Raw genomic sequence first — 19,750 nt, 5'->3', positions numbered from 1 at the left:
GTCCAGAAAATACTCCTTTATGCAGTCATATAGATTACATATGGGGGGGAAATGCTTGTTTGAAAGTGCCCCAGAAACAAAGTATTCTTGCATGTGGAGGAGAAAGCTTTGACCTCAAAGGGAAAAAAATTCAAAACGGAATGTAGAAGAGCAAGATTCAAACCCAGTAACACCTCAAAGACCCACAAGGTTTTCATGGTACATTCACCAAAATGAATGTGTGAACTTAGTCATTGCCAAAATATGGACCTCAAATACAAGAAAAATAATTTTGTTCTCCTAATAGATATTTTCCAAAATGATGCATGTCTTAAGAATAATGATGTTTATAGCATCACATGCTCCCTTCTTCCCATAGAAGAAATTCCAGGGGTGGCACTTCTGATTTGGTTTCCATTGGATGAGAAGAACTGAAGACTTGGGGAGGCTCTGTAATATTTACATAATTTCAAATATATAGGTAGAATATACATGGAGGCAAAAAATACTTGTAAAGGGCAGCGGATCACTTTTGGGGCAGGGGCCTTGCACCCTGAAGTACTTTATCTCCAGTTACTTCAGGCCCTCTGTGTTTTAACATTTATATAGTGCTTTAGACTTGTTCAGTGTACTTTACAAATGCTACCTTGGTAATCACTGTAGTGCAGGTGAAGAGACTGATACTAGCATTGCCAGGTCCCTCTACCCTCTCAGTGGGAGGGGGGGATTTGGCACTTACCTGGAGGTTAAATCCTGCACGTGTGCGCTCCAGATGCCGATGCAATGATGTCACTTCTGGGAAGTGACATCATCGCGCCACCAGTGAGCTTACTTCTGCTCTTTGCATAGGGTCAGTTCAGCTCATTGGGGACCAAAATTGGCCCTAGCTAAGCGCAGGAGTATGCTCACTGCCAGGAATGATGATATCACTTGAGGAAGTGATGTCGTTGTGCCCGCTGGGGGAATGCCCACTGCACATCTGCTCATGAGGTTCCTTGCCTCCAGGGTCCATTCCCTGTGCCTCCCCCCCACTGGCCAGGTAAGCGGTGGAGGGGACAGAGGCTGGGAGCGGGGGATCCCCTGCCCCCACCAGAGGGATGGGATCCCTAACTGACACTGAGTTAGGAGCTCTCCTTTGCTCCTCTGTTGAGTTCATGATAGCGGTGAAATTTGAACCAGAGTCTTCCTGGCTTATGCAACTCATAGAAGCTGCACTACACTGGTTCTGTTCTGAAAACACTTAAGTAAAGATGGAACCATGCTGTGGGACTAAAATGTAAGATCTACGGCATAAATTGCATGGTTTGATGAGAACGTATTTCTGAGTTTTAAAGGTATCTCCTAATATTAAACTGAATAATTTAGGAGTCCGGTGGCACTTTTAAAGGCTAAAAAAAATTATTCCAGCATTCGCTTTTGTGAGTTGGAGCTTAATTCATCAGATGGATTTTTGCAAGTGAGCTCGAACTCTCAAAAGTTTATGCTGGAATGTATTTTGTTAGCCTTTGAAGGTGCCAGTGGGCCCTGTTTTGTTTTACTGCTACAGACTAACATGGCTTCCCATTTGCAATTACCATCATGTAATGCTAAACTGAGAGTGACTGGGTACTGTTACATTGCTACATGTTCTTTGTGTATATTTGAAATAAACAATGTATTTTTTTTCTTCCTTGAAGCTGATGGAGTCTGTGTGTTCAAATGTTTGGTAAACAAAGATACTGAATATTGTCGTGTGGGAAAAGAGTCTGTTTTGATAACACTTGGATACACCAGTGCCTTACTCCAGTTCAGGTCACATTCTGGTAAGTATTAGCTGTATTAGGTGAGTTTGATAGTCTTTCTGTGTCTTCTGCTATTCTTTACTGTTAAACAGCTACTTTGATGCATTTTTCTGTGCTTCTTAGACTTTTATTATGAATGATCAACAAAATATTTTATCACTGAGATTCAAGGCTGATTACAATTTAAAAACAAGGGAATAAAACTAAATGATAAAATTAGAAACTTCACTAAAACAGCATAAAACATATCATAAAGCTGAAACAGATACCGACCCCCATCGGTACTCCTGAAAAAGTAGAATACTCAGCAACATTATGGAATGAAGCAGGGCTTTTTTTCTGGCAGTATGCACCGGTCTGCAGTACTGACACTTCTTTCCACAGTACTAATACTGAGCCTCCAGCGTGGTGAACGTCATGGGTATTGGCACCACTTTTTATTTTTAAAGAAAAGGTACCGGAATGAGGTATAGAATGCTGCAGTTTGAAGGCAGGGGTTGGGAAGAGCATAATTATATTTTTCTTTAAACATTGGGAGTATTTTTATTGTTCCAGAAACTTATGTCAGATAAAATTTCTGAACGAACAATAGCCCCAATATAGAAAAGACAGTAATTTTGTCCTTTTGAACTTACCAAAGGAAATTAAAATGGTAACTTTGGAAGTGCCTCCTCCCACCCATGGAGGCAGCAGAAGCAGGGAGAGAGGGAGCAGAAGTACACCCCAGCTCCATGGTGCACCAGCTCTTTAAAAAAATTTTTTTTAAAAAAATTATTAACAGATAAACAATAACCATTACATATATAACATATCAATCTTTAAACAATACAAAGTTAACATAGTATCTTCTTCAGTTATCAGGAGGGATTCTATTACTCTTCACTTTTGATCTACTACGTTAATAAAGAACAAAATATCCATTATTTGTTATAGACTGTAATACTTTCGATGTAGGTTGTAAATTGTTCTTTTCAATATAGTCCAAAAACAGAAGCTGCTTTTCGATAAAACCATTGTTTTCTGTAAATTGTTCTGCATTTTGTAAGTAATTACTTATCTTTTCAAAAATAAAGTGATTCCAAACTTTGGAGAACCAAGTCTCAAGTGTTGGTGGTCTTTCCGATTTCCAAACTGTCGCAATGGTGCTTTTGGCTGCTATAAAGAGTGAGGCAATAAGTTCCTTTCTAATTTTAGGAATAAGTATATTCTCCCACAGGTCTAAAAAAATTATTTTTGGATCAAAGGGAAGATCATAGTTAGTGATGTCTTTAATTGCTCCTATGATTTCCTTCCAAAATTAAGTATTTTACAGTCCCACCAACAGTGAGCAAAAGTTCCCTCCTCACCACATTTTTTCCAACATTTCGGAGATGCTTTGGCTGTAATTAATGATATTTTTTTGGGTGTCAAGTACCATCTATGGATGATTTTGAACGTTTGCAATTTAGTTACAATGACTTTTGATGTAAATAATCCAGTTGACCATATTTTTTTCCAATTGCCCTGTGATTGATCTATTTCACACTCTTTGTACCAACTTGTTTGACAGCTTAATTGTTTTTTATTAAGTGTGTTCAGCAGGATGTTATATAGTTTAGCTATCATCCCTTTCTTTTGCTGAGCGGGGGACAGCTCTTTAAACTTTAAAGAGCCATGATTTTTCTATGGGTGGACCTTGGCTCCCGACTCCGGGTTTTCTGCCCATAGAAAATCATGGCCCTTTAAAATGTAAAGGGCTGCTGCACTGTGAACCTCTCTCTCCTCTCTAGCTGCTCCTGCTGACTCCCCAACAATCTCGGTATTATTGGGAGATATTGAAACTGAATTATCACATAATTGGACACTGGTCCAATCTTATGCCGGAAACATTGAGCCTTTTATTAGGTCAGCAATATCGGACTGCACACACCTGTTTGAAGGAGAAATCATAGTCTTTCCTTGAAGAGGCAGAAGGAAAGGACTACTTTAAATCCAATGCTGTGTGTTTATTCCACTGGAAAAGAATTTGTCCTAGTACAAAGTAGGCAGGTTTCAGACTTGAAACAAGGAATGCAGCAAATTCTTTCTAATCCTGTCAAGTTTCTACATTATAAGGAAATTATTACTCTGTCCTAATATTAAAATATTGCTCACACATGGCTTCACATGCCATGGACTGCATTGACTGGCATTGCTGAGTAAATTAGGTGTTCTAGACACCTAATTTTGAATACTATTCAAAGCCAAACTGAAGTTTTAAAACCCCTATACTGTGTAATATGTTAGAATAGACTACTGGGTAAATTGTTTGTGATCTGTCACGAATCCTTTTTTTAACCTGCATTTTTGCCTTAAGAATCCTTACAAATGTCAAATAAGATTCACAACAGCAAGGTGTATAGTATAAATGAAACTTCGGTGCATTTAAAAAAAATCCTTCCTGGGAGTTAAAGGTGCTTGCAACAGGATTCGACCTTCTAAAAGAGTTCCTTAACCATTAGGAAACACAGACTCCTTTTAGCTGAAAATGCGGTATAATTGCTTTTGCCATTTTTTCTTAACTCTCTTTTATCTTCATTGTTTTTATTTCATCAATTCTTCCAGCACTAATGCTCTGATCTTATTGTTATGCCCTCATGTAATAACTTATTTTTTATTGCAGATTTATTTTGTTTTACTGGCTTTTGCTGTAATAATAAATGACTGACTGAAAAAAGAGTTGTGACTACCATTAAAAACAGCAGCTTTGTATTTATCTCCCTTCTCCCTTGTGATATGTAGTAACTATTTAATATACTACACTTGATGGGGAAGAGAGGGAGAGAGGCTGGTGGGTCTGCTGTCTTCAGCAGGAGCCATTGATGTTTTGTAGCACTTAGTTCTGCCTTTATGCCTTCAGCCTATGTTGTCTGGCCAGCTTGGTCAGAAACTCAACTTTTCCAGTGGCTGCTACTTTACTATGTAATAGCCTAATGTTGGACAATATTCCATTTCGATAAACCCTTTTTGACACAAATCTTTTATTACATGACATCTTATATCTATATGTTTAGTGCGTGCATTTATTTTTTCTGATTGCACTAACTTTAAACAACTGATTATCTTCAAACATTTTAATAGGCTCTGAGTCTGGCACTCCCAGCTCTGCTAGAATCTGGCTAAGCCGTTGTGCTTCTTTGCACGCCTCTGATGCAGCTGCATATTCTGCCTCTGTGGTAGAATAAGCTACTGAGTTTTGTTTTCTGCTAGCCCAACTTATAGTTGCATTTCCTAATAAGAAAACAAATCCACTCATAGACTTACAGTCTGTTCTGTCTCCAGCCCAATCTGCATCTGTATATCCAATTAACTTAGGATCTGTTTTTACCATTAACTTTAAGATCAATGGTTCCTTTTAAATATCTCACTATCCTTTTCAGTGCAATCCAGTCCCGATTAGTGGGTGCACTCACTCTTCTACATAGTATACCCACTGCAGATGCAATATCAGGTCTGCATGTGTTAGCTAGAAACAATAGTTTTCCTATTACAGTTCTGTATAAATCATTCTCAAATAAAGGTTCACTTTCATCCTTTTCTGAAATGAAATTAGTACACATTGGGGTTGTCACAACATTTGCTTCCTTTAAACCCATAAATTCTATCAACAGTTTTCTGTTTTTGATTGAGAAGAAAACTATTATCTTCTCTTTCTACTTGCATACCCAAATAATAAGATAAATTACCAAATCTCTTAACTTCTACTTCCTTATTTAAACATTCAACAATTTTTGTACATTCGTGTTTGTTTTCACTACACAATATCATATCATCTACATAAATAAGTATATAAGTTATTTTTCCATTTTGTTGTTTTGTAAAATGACATGGATCAGCTTTACTTGATACAAAACCCTGTTGTACAAGCAATTTGTTTAACTTATCATTCCAAGCTCTAGCAGCTTGTTTCAAACCATATATTCCTTTCTGCAATTTCCAAACTAGTCCTTGACCTAATTCAAACCTTTCTGGTTGTTGCGTATACAGTTCTTCAATTTCTCCATTTAAGAAAGCTGACTTTATATCTAATTGTTCTACATGCAGTTGTTTGAATGCGGCATCACTAAGCAATGCTCTAATTGTACTATACTTTACTACAGGAGCAAATGTCTCATCATAGTAACGGTAATTACCTTTATCTTTTACCCTTTTGCCACTAATCTTGCCTTATATCGTTGTACATTACCATCCTGATCTAACTTTTTCTTAAACGCCCACTTACAACCTATAGCCTTTTTATCTTTTGGCAACTTAGTAAGTGTCCAAGTATTATTTTTATTCAATGATTCAATTTCTTCCTTGGCTGCTGACATCCATTTGGCTGCTGCTTCTGCAGGTAACTTGTCTATTTCTTTCCACATTGTTGGTTCGCTATTCTGTACTACCTTTGCTGTGTATGATAACCAGTCTGCTGGCACTCCTTTATTCATTCGAGCTGAACGTCTGACAAAAGGTTCTGCTTGCTCTTCCAAATTTTCACATTCAGTGTCTTTCTCAGTCTCTGTTTCCCTTTCTGTTTGTGAATTCCTTCTACTTGGGTTCCTGTTTTCTATTTTCTCTTCTTCTAAGGATATTTTTACTTCATCTTCTTCAATTGGTCAATTAGTATTCATCTATTCCTTTTAAAAACCTTTCTGGTTAGGAACATATGTACAAGACTGCTCTTCTTTAAAATATACTACTCCTCTTACTTTCATTTCTCCTGTTTCTTTGTTAAGAATTCTATAACCTTTACATCCTTTCTCATATCCAATCATTATTCCCAGTTCAGTTCTGTTGTTAAGTTTGGAGTGTTTTTGCGCTGGCACAAATGCAAAAACTTTTGATCCAGACACTCTAATGTGACTGACATTTGGCAATCTTCCAAACCAAAGTTCAAATGCTGTTTTATTAGTAGCTTTCGTTGGCAGTCTATTCTGCAAATATGTTGCAGTCATCACAGCTTCACCCCAAAATTTATGTGGTAAATAACCATTTCCATCATCTAACCATTTCATCTTTCTTTCCGTCACTACATTTTGTTCTGGGTAAATGGTACAGTGTGCAAGTGCTCTATTCCGTCTTTATTCAAATAAGACTTGAGTGATGTGACATAAACTCACCAGCATTGTCGGAAAGTATTGCTTGTGGTTTTTTCCCAAAGAGATTCTCAACACTTGCAATGTAGTTCTTCAACTTTTCTGCAGCTTCTGACTTTTCCTTCAAAAGATAAGTTACACAGTATCTGGAAAAATCATCAATAAATGTTAATATATATCTATTTTGTCCACATTACATTGGTTGAATTGGCCCACAAATATCTGTATGAATAAGCTGCAAAGGTTTTGTTGAACTTCTCTGACTTTGTTTAGGGCTAGAAGGTCTTGTTCCCTTCCCCAACAGACAATTTTCACATTTTCCCCTATTCAAGTCAATGTTACAAGTTTTAATTTCCATTCCTCTTCCGAAACCTTTCTTTTGCATTTCTTCTATTATGTTGAAGTCTCTGTGACCCAGCCTTTTATGCCACAGATGAATGCATCTTGCGCTTGAACTCTGTTTTGCCAAATTCACTGTCTCTTGGCTTTTATCTAGAACAAAAACTCCATTATTTTCAAAACCTTGAGTGCATAGAACACCATTTCTAGTGATTGTGCATCTGTTTCCTCTAAAATTTACATTAAAACCACACTTGGTCAAAGCAGATACACTTAACAAACTGTCTTAATTCTGGCAAGTAAACTACATTTTCCACCTCATTGTACACCTCATTCTTCCTCCTGCTACACATTTAAGCAAGCCTTTTCCTTTACCTTGAATGGCTATTTTATTACCATTTGCAGTTATCGCATCCTCTGATGAGATTTCATTCAGTTCTTTGAAGAACTCAGAATTACAGGTCATATGCATGGAAGCTCCAAAATCAATAAACCAACCAGAGGATTTAGTATTAATATCCTTGTTTCTTCCACACTCTGAAATTACTAAATTGTTCTGGTGAGCAACAAAAACATTTTTCATGTGCCTTTTGCTTCCACTCGGTTGCTTTTCTTTGCTAATACCACTTTGCTTTACACAGTCATGAGAAAAATGACCTGTTTTTCCACAAGAAAAGCATTTTCTAGTTTTATCTTTCTTATTTGCAACTTGTAAAGTGGTTCTATGCTTAGAATTATACTCAGTCCTTTGTGCAGAAAATGCCTGTCTCTCCTCTCTGCTGCCTTCTCTGCTCTCCTCTTTCTTAAGTCGTGAGACAACATATTTCATGGAAAGTTCATCTTTTGTCTCTAGTGCATGTATGAAAGAGCTGATTTTGTCCTATTCATCAAATTTCTTGCCTATAGTATTCAGGTGATCCATTAACTCTGTCACTTGACTTGTATGCCTTTCTAGATCACCACCTTCATTTAATTTTAAATTAAACAACTTTCTTGACAAGTACAGCCTTTCATTCAGTGAGTTTTTCTCATATAATTCTCTCAGTCCCAGCCACAGTTCTCTGGCAATCTTAAAGTCTCTTATGTGGTATAAGTCATTATCACTCACATAAGTTGCAATTTCTGCCCTTGCCTTCCTGTCTTGTTTATCCCAATTCACTTTTTGGGCTTCTTATTCTGGTGGGATTTGTTCCACTGTTTCCCACAAACTCTTCTTCACCAGCTCATTCTTCATTCAGAACTTTCATAAAGGATAGTTACTGGAGGTAAGAACAGGCACAGCAGGCTCTAGCGATTTCACTGCCTTTAAATATGTGGCCATTGTTACTCGCAAACACATGTCCTGAACTGCTTCTAGGCCAGACTCGGAAAAGAAGCAGACAGCAGAGTCCAGTAACAAGGGTAAAACTTACTGGTTTATTCAAATAGACGGAAGAGAGTGGCTAGAGAGTGTAAGGCCCCTCAGAACCCAAGTGTTCTTCGGGGTTTCAAAGCCATTACACGAACTTTTATCATCTTTGGTTCATTAGCAGAAATTATGCATTCAATAAGTTGAATTAGTTACGTCAAATTAGTTACGGGTACATCATTCCATTGGTTTGGCATAATTAGGGGTTGTCCCCTTACTCAATTAACGCAAAAGTTGTTTATCATTTCAAAGAACAAACAGTCCTTTTCTGGCACCTGTAGTATCAATAAAGTAACTATCCGGTAGCTGTGTGTCATCCCTAGAGCCTTCAGTTTGCCTGTTCCCATCCCTTAATGCTACAAGAATCCATAGTTAGTCTTTATCTGTTACTATTTGCATAAACAAGTACCCCAGTATGTGGCACATGCTTGGCTATTCATCTTTCCCAAGAAGACAATGAAGACAGTTTAGTTAGAGCTAGTACTCTGTTATCAAGGTTTGAACGTCTCTCTTGTGACTTGGCAGAGACCAGGCAGGATGGGCAAGTTGTTTTGTATCTCTAGAATGCGCTTTCAGCTTTACAGCCAACCCAGGCCAAAATGCAAGGCTAGACAGATGAAGACAAAGGGCCTCTTTCTTGTGTCTGTTACAGAGAGTTAGGCCAATACACAGGTATATTAAAGCTAAATTCTTCTACAGTTATATTCCTTCTGTTCTATGGCTATGCTATATCTAGTGTTTCATATATGTCAATCAGGTGTTCTGAGAGCTTCTGCTTACTACTCTTTGGGGCAGATTCGAGTGAATCCTACACCATTATGTCTCTTTTATTTCTCTTAAATATATTTACTTCTCTGTCTGGCTGGGTGGCTGGCTGGGCCCATAACCCTCTGTGAGGGGGGAGAGATATCTCTGTGACCCTCCATATGGGGCATATCCCATCACTCACCTGGTGAAGGATATACCACCTTTCCACACGTGTTAATGTGTGTAGCAGAGCACACAGTGAAGTCCAGTGAGAAGAAATATACTTTAAGATAAGTTTGTTTAGTTAAAGAAGAGTTTCATTTAAGAACTATTTACAATAACATATACAACAAACTGAGAGAGACACATATTCATGACTTATACAGGAGAGAGAGAGAGAGAGTTTCACAAACAGACATTTTACAACTGACACAGGTAGAACGGAATCTTCACTCCCAGCAGGGAGGGGCTGCTTCAGGAGCTACAGACAAACAAACTATACAAAATATCAAGCCCTTCACTCTGCAGGCACCCTGCACTTTCAATGAGACCACAGTGCTTTATTCCTACAGTAACTCCCGTGTTTATGTCTGCTTATGGACCACTGAACTTTGTGATAAGCTCTTAACTATTAGACTGGTGATGTTGGTAGTTTGTTGAGGGTGCTGTAAAAGATTTTAAAGTGGGTTAATCTTGTAGCTTTATTTTTTATTACTTTTAGACTTTGTCTTGTTTTCAACCTTTGTTAACAGCCCCGAGCCTATTGGAAGGGTAGGATATAAATATTTTAAATAAGTAGCAAAAATTAAAAAATGTCTATTCTAAATTATGACAACACACTTAAACTTTGAAGCTAATTCAAAACTGACCTTTTCTTTTTCTTTTATCATTTTAAATTCCTGACTTGCAAATGGGTAAAACAAAATCAAGACGTTGGTTGTTGGGGGTTTTCCGGGCTGTATTGCCGTGGTCTTGGCATTGTAGTTCCTGACGTTTCGCCAGCAGCTGTGGCTGGCATCTTCAGAGGTGTAGACCAAAAGACCAAAGTCTTTTGGTCTACACCTCTGAAGATGCCAGCCACAGCTGCTGGCGAAACGTCAGGAACTACAATGCCAAGACCACGGCAATACAGCCCGGAAAACCCCCAACAACCATCGTTCTCCGGCCGTGAAAGCCTTCGACAATAAAATCAAGACGTCTTTTTAAAAAAGTTAACTTTGTTATGCTGCATAAATTTTCTGCTTTGGAATACCACTGGTGCCAGTTGTATGACACCAAACAATCTTGATGTCTGCAAAATAGAAAAGACATAAGCAAGTGTTTACAGTGTTTAGAACAGGCTTGTACAACTTGTGACCCAACAAGATAATCCAAGCAATTAGCAATGTGCAGGCTCTGGGATAACTCACTGGTCTGTCTGGGGCTATAAAGACAGGATGGGAAAGAATTTGTCAGCTATTTGACAAGGCACAACATACGGTTGGTGGTTGGTGGGCTTTAATGGGATAGAGTAACTCACTTTCATCTTTGATTTTCGGTTGTGAAAAAGGTATCTACATAGAGAGGCAGCTACAACTCTCAGTTGGTGTACAGTGGATAATTTATATTGGATTTGATGTAAATTTTATTTTTGTTTGGCTTGAGATTTAAAAAAAACCAGGCTCTTGTTTTCTTTCTCTTTATGATGACATATATATTTACAGCAAGCCTGTATTCATGCAGAAAGGTGCTATTCTTGGCCTTCTTGCCTGAAGTATTTAGACAATCGTAAATCATTGGGTAGCATTCTCTGCTTCCTGTAGAACATGTGGGCAACATCTGAATAGCATCAAGGAGGTCATAAAACTGAATGTCAGGTAACTAAACACTTGTCTATGAAGACAATAGTCATCTATCTGGAACAGTTCAACCAAGTAATATATAGCCCACCTACAGTAGATTTGTAGACTCTCCTATCTAACAGACATAGTGTTTAATTTATAACTTCTTCATTATTAGATTTTATTTCATCCTTCTTCTAGGGTACTTGGGCCAATGTGCATAATGTCACCTTGTTTTATCCTCACCACAAACCTGTTAAATTGAGAGGCAACTCTTCATTCTGGCCCAGCATCACTTGGTCAGCTATATGGCAGAGTGTGTGTTTGAATTTGCATATCCCCATTCCTAGTCTTAGAGTGTCCCCAACGTGGGGCCCAGGGGCACCATGGCACCTGCTGGCACCTTTCTTGGTGTCTGCTACGTGTTTCAGAAAATAGGCGGGGCTGGGTGGAACTTTTGCTCAGCAGGGCTTCTTTTTGGGCATTGGAGATCTGATTGGCTGTGCAGATTTTTTAAAAGTTGCTTTGATAGCAGCTCCCACCACAGCACAAGGATCTTCACTATGTGATTGAAAGTAAGCTGTGTATATGCAAGAAACTATCTTTAAATAATATGTTAATTTTAAAAGGCATCCTGTTAAACAGAACTTCAGCAGAACTTCAGCAGAATTACTGTTACAGTTATGCATGACCTCACTTTCTGCCATTTTGTGGGTGGCTATGCCGCCTCTGGCAGCCATTTGGTAATTGCACCTGCCACCATTTCAGAATTCCAAAGGTGCCCACAGGTGCCTGCTCTTAACTACTACAACAATTACAATTACTAATCTTTTGAAGAGGTACTGTCCATAGACATCAGTTCTGGATATTAACTATGTCAACAGGAAGGAAAGATGAATTTTGGCTGACTTTGGACAACTTCTGCTTACCATCAATTCCTGAATTATCTGGATTCCTTTAGAACTTGGCACTGTAATGATCAGCTTTAGAGATACAGGATGTAGTAAATTTCTGTCCTGTTCTGCTTGGTGAGAAACTCCTCCCCCCAAATTCTTCACAATGGTTGATGAGAAGTAGATGCATCTCTTTATGTCATGTTGTGTATCCAGGTGCAGGAAATTGTCAGGAAAAGGATTATGGTCTCATTTGAAGGACCCTTTCTGCAAGGATGTTTTTAAACTGTCCAGATAGATATTGTCATATTTGCTGCAATATGAACTGTTTCATTGGCAGCTGCGCTAATTAATTTGATATACCAAATGAAAAGAGTTTTATATTTTGACTTTTTGGATTTTAAAGATTTTTAAGAATGGTCTGTAATACATTTATTTAATTTTTAATATGTATTTTAAAATAAGTTGCAAAGCTCCTTGAAAGCCATGGCAGAATATACAGTTGGCTAATATGGTTTGAATACTGAACCCTGTTGTTGACAGAATGTAAAACAGACTAGGTTTCACACATTTTTTTCTTCAGGGCAAATAGAATTTGAACACCACTTGCCTGTATATAGTCTGGTGATGAATCACACCAGTTTTCCTGTTCATATGTTGATCATACTATAGGAGAGCCTCTTGAAAATGACTACAAATGTATGTTTGTATACTCTATTACTAAGCATTCTGAAATATGCATTTGGATAAAAGTCTGTGAAGCCATTCACGTTCATATATAGCCATTTAAAGTACTGTATTACAAAACTACATGTCTGTAACTCTTTTTTGGCTTGTTCTCTGAACTGGTTCTAACAACAAAGGGAAACAAAAGTAGCATTTGAGGAAGTCTTAAGAAAGAAAGACATCTCCATAAACAAAGAAATTCTGAAGAAGGGAGTTCTTCTGACTCTCGAAAGCTTACACCTTGAAAATCTTGTTGGCCTCTAAGGGGCCACTGGACTCAAATCGTGCTGGTCTGTTGCATGTTCAATGTGCAGGCAGAGAACTTTATTTTGAACTGTTGTGAGACCAATACTGTACTACTTTCAATATTTTATTGTGTATCTTAATTGTCACGTTATTCTGTGACTGGAACTTTGTCAGTAATGTGTTTATGGAAGCTGCTTGGGGCATGGCATAAAATGATTGAGTTACAGTTGAGAGGCCATTTAGAATACGGGTTCATTTTCCAGAGCATGGGAGAAAATAGGATCTTCCTTGTGATTATAGATTTGGCTGTTGCTGAGAGAGGATGTGATAGTAAAGTTTTCTCTTGCAGAAAACTCTGAATTGGCTGACTCATCACTGTGGCTGGTGTAGCAACAGTTTAAAATTTCATTGGGCTAGGAAAATAAACTGGGAGCCAGTCTCCTTGTGACTCTTACTGTGCAGGTGCTGTAACATGAACCAGCACTCACCATGTGCAAGAGGGCTGCCACTTACGGAGTTTCTTTGGCCCTGTTCCACTTCAGTGACAGTCCCTGGCAGGGGCAGGAAACTCTACTATATCATAGCTCCAGTTCACAGCTTCATATTATAGGACAAGAGATGGACAAGTATCCAGGGAATTCAATTTGGAGTGGAATCTGCATGGTGAGGCTAATATTTGCATAGACTTGGTCTCAGTTGCAAAAAGGATCATTTTCAAACTTGAAGAGAATATTTATTGTACAATCATCCATTTAAATGTTGGTTGCAGTAGCTGTTTGCTGCTTCTGTTTGCAGAGCTGTGAGTGAATATTTCCCCTTTCTGCTGCAGGCCATCACGTTGCACCCCCCAAGTGCTGTGATTTTCTGTAGCTAGCTATTCGTGCTCTTGCATTAAATTGCTATTGTTTTAGCTTTGTTGTTTCTGTTTCAGAATATAGCATGTTTTCAAATGCACTTAAAAACTGCAGAAATCAGAAGAAGGAGCATTCTGTATTCAATCAGAGAACAGAAGAAGCCTCTGCAGCTCAATATTTTCAGGTAGCAGTCCATTGCATCACAATCCTATCAGAGGTAAATTCAATATTTCCCAGTTTTACTGCACTTCCTGATCAGCACTCTTGGAATGCTGGCTTGGGTTTTTACCATGAAGCTTCTGCCCTTGTTTTGTGTAGTGCAGCAGGCAGATTGGAGAAAGCAAACTTTTATACATTTTCCTCCTTGTTGTTTCCCCTCTTGTTTCCTTTTAGTTTTATGGCTGCCTGTCCCAACAGCAGAATATGATGCAGGATTTTGTAAGGACAGCCACGTATCACAGAGCAATACTACAGAACCACATAGATTTTCAAGATAAGGTAAGCTCTGTTAGGAATCTGGCAGACCAATTCCAAATATTTGCACTGGCCTATCTGCCTGTAGTGCTGACCATAATGTTGCTGTAAAGCAAGCATAACACCGCATCTTCTGATTTAGAGCCGATTGAGCTGTTGGCACACTTCATCCTAAATATTTGCATGCCAACACAGCAAGACTTGATTAAATATGATGTTTCCCATGTGCAGTGCTGCTGAAAAGCTCTTCTACATACTGATGCTCTGTGTGGCTGCTGTAACATTTAAAATTATTTATTCGGTGAGCCAGCTTAGACATCTGCATACCAGTGCACCTGGTGTTAAAGTAGTTCAAACTTCTTACGTTTTTTAATAGCTAGGTAGAAAGTTATCAGGAAGGCATTTCTCAGTAGTGCTGAATATCGAAGACATCATCTTCAAGCTTTTGATATCATGTTCTTAAATACTTCAGTTGCCCGCATTCTAGGACAAACAAAAGCGAGTATCAGAACAGGAAGCTAACAGAAAATCTAAATCGTGAAAACTAACTATGCAGCTGTAGAAACTATTATTAAATAAAGTTTTTAAACATACATGATGTAGAATTCATTCTTATTTGTATATATGTATAGTACCACTTTACATATATCAGCGATCACATATATACACAAAGTTCATCATTGTAACAAATCAGCTTCCAGAGTAGTACTATCAAGTATCCACCTTGGAAAGAGTAATGTATAATGGTAAAGTGTTAGTTCCATCCAATTTTGTATGTACGCTTCAGTAAATAAATAAATTTTACACTAGCCCACAACAAACAAGAGGTCTATAGCAGCATAACAAGGAATACAGTTTTTAAAGTGACATTGCTCATGTAGTTCATTTACAAATATATTCAAAAAGTCCATCCAAAAATTCCAGTGTTGCTGCAGAATCTCATGGTGTTCTATGCTTTTTCTTTGAAGAGGAAAAATAAGATGTGACTAGCTTATGGGTAGTCCAGTGCATATTTTCCTTTTCATAATCTTTCTCGAAGCAGTCACAATAATAATGATGACTGCTCAAACTCTTAGAAGAGCATCCTAATTTCGCTCACGTATCAACTTCCAGAGAAAGAATGGGGACAAAGGGATCTCTGGATCAAAGTGAACTGGAAAAAAACTGAGGGGAAACCCAAAAACATGAAGTGAAAAGCAAAGGCAAAAAAATGCATGCAGAACTTGGGATAAATCAAAGCAGTATGGGGACAGAACCAGCGGAAAACCCCTTAGCATAGATTCATTTTTTAAAAAAGATAATTTTACTTGTTTTATTTTCTTCCCATCCCCACCATCATCAATATAACAACTCTAAACTGAAGAGTTTTTTTTCCTTTATGTTGATAATATGAAGTTTTTTTGCTTGATTGAGTCAGTTTGGTGTAGTGGTTAAGAGGGCGGGACTTTAATCTGAAGAGCCGGGTTTGATTCCCCACTCCTCCACTTGAAGCCAGCTGGGTGACCTTGGGTCAAGCACAGCTCTTCCAGAGCTCTCTTAGCCCCATTCACCTCACAGGGTGATTGTTGTTGTGGGGATAATAATGACATACATTGTCAACCACTCTGAGTGGGCATTAAGTTGTCCTGAAGGGCGGTATATAAATCAAATGTTGTTGTTATTGATATTCTTCAAACACTTAAGAAAGAGGCTGCAAGTTAGAGAAGTGCTGCACCAACTTTGAATGCATAATGTCTTAGTAAGATTGAAACAGGTCTAGAGACATACGTCCTGTCCCTTTACTAGACTCTTAATGTGTGGAAATAGGAGCTGAAGCTTTTCAATGTATGGAGGTAAATAACATCCCATTAAAACTCTTCTAAGGGACAGGGCATTTTTCTCTAGAAAGTGGGCAGTCCTTGGTCCCATGTTTAGTCTCCAGCACCTCCATTTAAAGAATCATGGGTAGCAGTTTTAGAATTGTTGTCATCTAAGGAAGACATCACGAGGTTAGGTGTATCAATTATTTGACTCAGCATAGGGTAATTTCATATGGTCATATATAAGTTTAGCAATGGAAGTAAATATATACTCTGTCAACATAGAAGCTTACTAATCCTCTTTTTGAATGTAAAACTGCACCTGATTGTTAATTCTCACCATTTAAAATCTTTTTATTTAAAAACAAAAACAAAATTTTGTGTCAGCTGTTTTAGTTTTTTTCCCTTTAGATATAAGTTGGGGCCAGTACCTAGCTAACAGCAAAATGCTAAGCAGAGTTATTCCAGTCTGAACCCATTGAAATCAATGGGCTTGAACTAGAGTAACTGCTTAGTATTGCACTATGAAACTGTGTAATTTAAACTGATACTTAGATGGTTTACCGTGGGCAAAAATAAAAGAGAGCTTAATTCAATCCTGTATGAGGAATTGGAAATAAGCTTGAAAACAGTTTCAAAGAGTTCATTTCAGCCTATGTAAAGTATTAGAACAATACTTGTAACTCTTACAATTCATTATAACCTGTTTAATGAAATCTGACTTATAGTTGGATCAGGGGCTATACAACACTGGGCTTCTTTCATTACATTTTTAGACTAGTTTTTATAGAAAGCACATTTAAAAAGTAGTGAGCCGCTTCATAGTTTCCTGGGTAACGTTCGTTTTCTTTTATTTGTGCAGAAATCTCTTTTTATTTCTCAAGGTTAAATGCTGTACTGAAAGCTTGGTCTTGAGCAAGCTGAACAAATCTGCTTGTGAAAGCGGAGTGATTAAGGCCACACTGTTGCCAGCTTTTATTGAGGATAACCTATTGGAATATATGGTTTCCAAAACCACATGGCATAAAACCAGAGTAGCAGGGTTCTGTTTATGAGTTTGTGCGTGAAGCCATGCAGTTTTCTCAAACAGAAGTTACTGAGGATTTACCATATTGCATGTTGTATTTTATTGTTCCATGAAGATGTAAAAGATAAGCGACTTACTGAAATTCTAGAAAAAATTATGTTATAGCTATAATTGCATTTTATTACAAATGTTTAATCCATGCTTTGATTTAGCAGATTACAAAATTAGAGCAAAAGTACTTAATGAAAGTTACTAAAAGTTTTCCTTTGCGTTAATCTGTATTGTGCTGGTGTTATGTTTTACCATGGCCTTTATCAGGCACAAGTGAAATTTGACTTACTTATTCAAAGTTGAAAAAATATATTACTTTTCAAATAAAATGCATACTTTAAATAATGAAAAACATGAACAATTTATTCTTAATAGGGTTTTTTTCATATATTCCAATTTTTCCAGGTCAGGATGGGGTGACTCATTTTGCTAAATAAAATATAGTTTAGGTTCTCTAGTATAGGGTACTCATCAGGGAAATCTCTCTTCTGGTTTAAAATTGCACATAGCTTTGAACAAAAATGGTTAACTGGTGGTTTACTAGCTAATCCGGTCCCCAGTTACTGCACCAAATTTTATTAAACAAGGAGGGGAAAATATTCCTTGGTTTCACTTGTAATAGGAAGCAATATGATTTCATACAAATAGTTCATACTACATTGTTATTATATACATTCTGGCAAAGCAAAAGGATTCTATCAGACTGTCTCTTGATTAGAAACTTCTAGGAAGTGAAACAGTAACTCTGCTTAGGATTTCACTGTTAGACTATAAGTACTCTGTTACCCACTTTATTTTGAAACCTGTATTCTGCTGTTTGGAATAGTTATTTGAGTGGCCTCAGAATATTCAAAAGATCATCTCTGGTTTTGAACGCAATAGCTTTTCCTTATAGCATAAGATCTTAAGATATATTTCCATCTGCAGAGAAAAGCAGAATGGCTATGGTGGTCAGTACTGAATGTGCTATGATAAATTTCAGTGAGCAATGTTCACAAAATTCACAAACAATTAAAATCTTTGAGACCAATTCAGAAGAGTATCCACTTGTTTGCACAATTGCTGGTTTGTATCTACTTGTCTGCACCACTGTTTGCATCATACGTCAAGTACACATATGATTTCCACTTTCCATTCTCACTGTGCCTGCTCTCAGCCTACACTGCTTCCATGTCTCTCTGCACTGGAAAAGGGAGTAGACAGGATTGGTTTACTCAAGCCAAAAACAAATACTGGCTCCACTTCAGCCTTCTTTTAACAGGGAAAACTTTCCAGACTCTGGGAAAACTCTGTTTCTACCATTAAGGACTTCTTTACACATTACAGAGTCCTTGTATGTTTTGAGCAACAACATAAAGACTCTGAAGCAAATATTTTGTGCCTTCCGGATTCATGCATGCTTTGTTATCCTTGTGTCCAGGGTGGAAATAACTTCAGCCTTGCCCTCTATACTGCTTTCTCTTCCTTAACCCACCCTGTAGAGCTGTTACTAGTTCTATTGCAAAACGTTCATATGGCCATGTAAGTAATGTAACAGCTCCATGAAGGGGTAGGGAACTTAAGGAGGAGAAAATGATACAGAAGGGAAGGCTGCTTGCAGATGCTCCTGCCAATGACCCTAATTGCAAGGAAAAGGGAAAGAATTTTCTTTGAACATCTGCTTCAAAGTCGTGTCATCTGTGAACAAACATAAGGATTTTGTAACATGTAAAAAGACTCCAAATGTTCAGGAGGATGGGAAACTCCAGCATAGATGGATGTTCATTGTCAGTCTTCTGTGCATGGGACTGTACATGTACATGTGCATGGGACTGTACATGTACATGGGTCTGTACATGTGCAGGCTTGCCAATCGGAGACTGTTTTGCAGCTTTTAATCCACTATGAGGTGCTTCTTCCCCCTCTCCCCAGAGCCCATGAAACAGCCCGCACTCTGGGAGAAGTGGTGCTCCTGATCCTCAGTTCCTCTTCCACCATCAGTCTAAGAGGTTCTTCTGCAGTGTGCTCCTCCACTTTTCCCCTTGCTGCGTCAGGCAGGCCTTCCTCCTGTGCCACTGATTAGCTATAGGGAGAGTGAAAGTATGAGTAAGTTGAGTGGAAGATGTCTGAAATCCGTCATTTCTGTAAGGAGGGGTGAGAAAGCCCTATTCAAAAGATGCACTCAGTGCAATACTAAAATGACAAGGACTGGTGGGCATTCTCTTTGCCTCATCTGCCTGGGTGAAGGACATAGTGTGAACTCTTGCAAGCACTGTTGAGTCCCCAAGACTCGAGCAGAAAGAGCCACTAGGCTCAAAGCCATACTGTGGGAACAGTAACCAACCCAAAGGCGTTCTGCAAGATGCAACCAATAGGCTATCAAACAAACAGCACTTGCAATAAAGTATAATATATGACTTACTACAATAGAGATTGTTAAGAAATAATTTATTGTTTGACAGTTCACTTTAGCACTGAGCACTTTAAATTGATGAAATAATTTCTATAAAATTTGTAGTAAGTCATTTATT

At 38.0% G+C, this 19,750-nt stretch overlaps 1 protein-coding gene across 3 annotated transcripts in view; it reads left to right on the top strand.

Annotated features, from left to right (window-relative positions):
• LOC129334214 (histone-arginine methyltransferase CARM1-like) overlaps positions 1-19,750 on the top strand; it is an 87,153-nt gene that overhangs the window by 22,469 nt on the left and 44,934 nt on the right. For 2 of the 3 annotated variants that reach the window (XM_054986137.1, XM_054986135.1), the window contains exons 2-4: positions 1,656-1,781; positions 13,967-14,106; positions 14,283-14,387. In XM_054986137.1, coding sequence (XP_054842112.1) covers positions 1,656-1,781; positions 13,967-14,106; positions 14,283-14,387 — 371 coding nt within the window. The remainder of the gene's footprint in view (positions 1-1,655; positions 1,782-13,966; positions 14,107-14,282; positions 14,388-19,750) is intronic. The other variant, XM_054986136.1, reaches the window with a different exon arrangement.

Source organism: Eublepharis macularius, chromosome 8, assembly GCF_028583425.1.
Source record: "Eublepharis macularius isolate TG4126 chromosome 8, MPM_Emac_v1.0, whole genome shotgun sequence".
Taxonomy (NCBI): domain Eukaryota; kingdom Metazoa; phylum Chordata; class Lepidosauria; order Squamata; family Eublepharidae; genus Eublepharis; species Eublepharis macularius.
The sequence above is the reverse complement of the archived record's forward strand: the minus strand, read 5'-3'. Positions and strand labels throughout refer to the sequence as shown.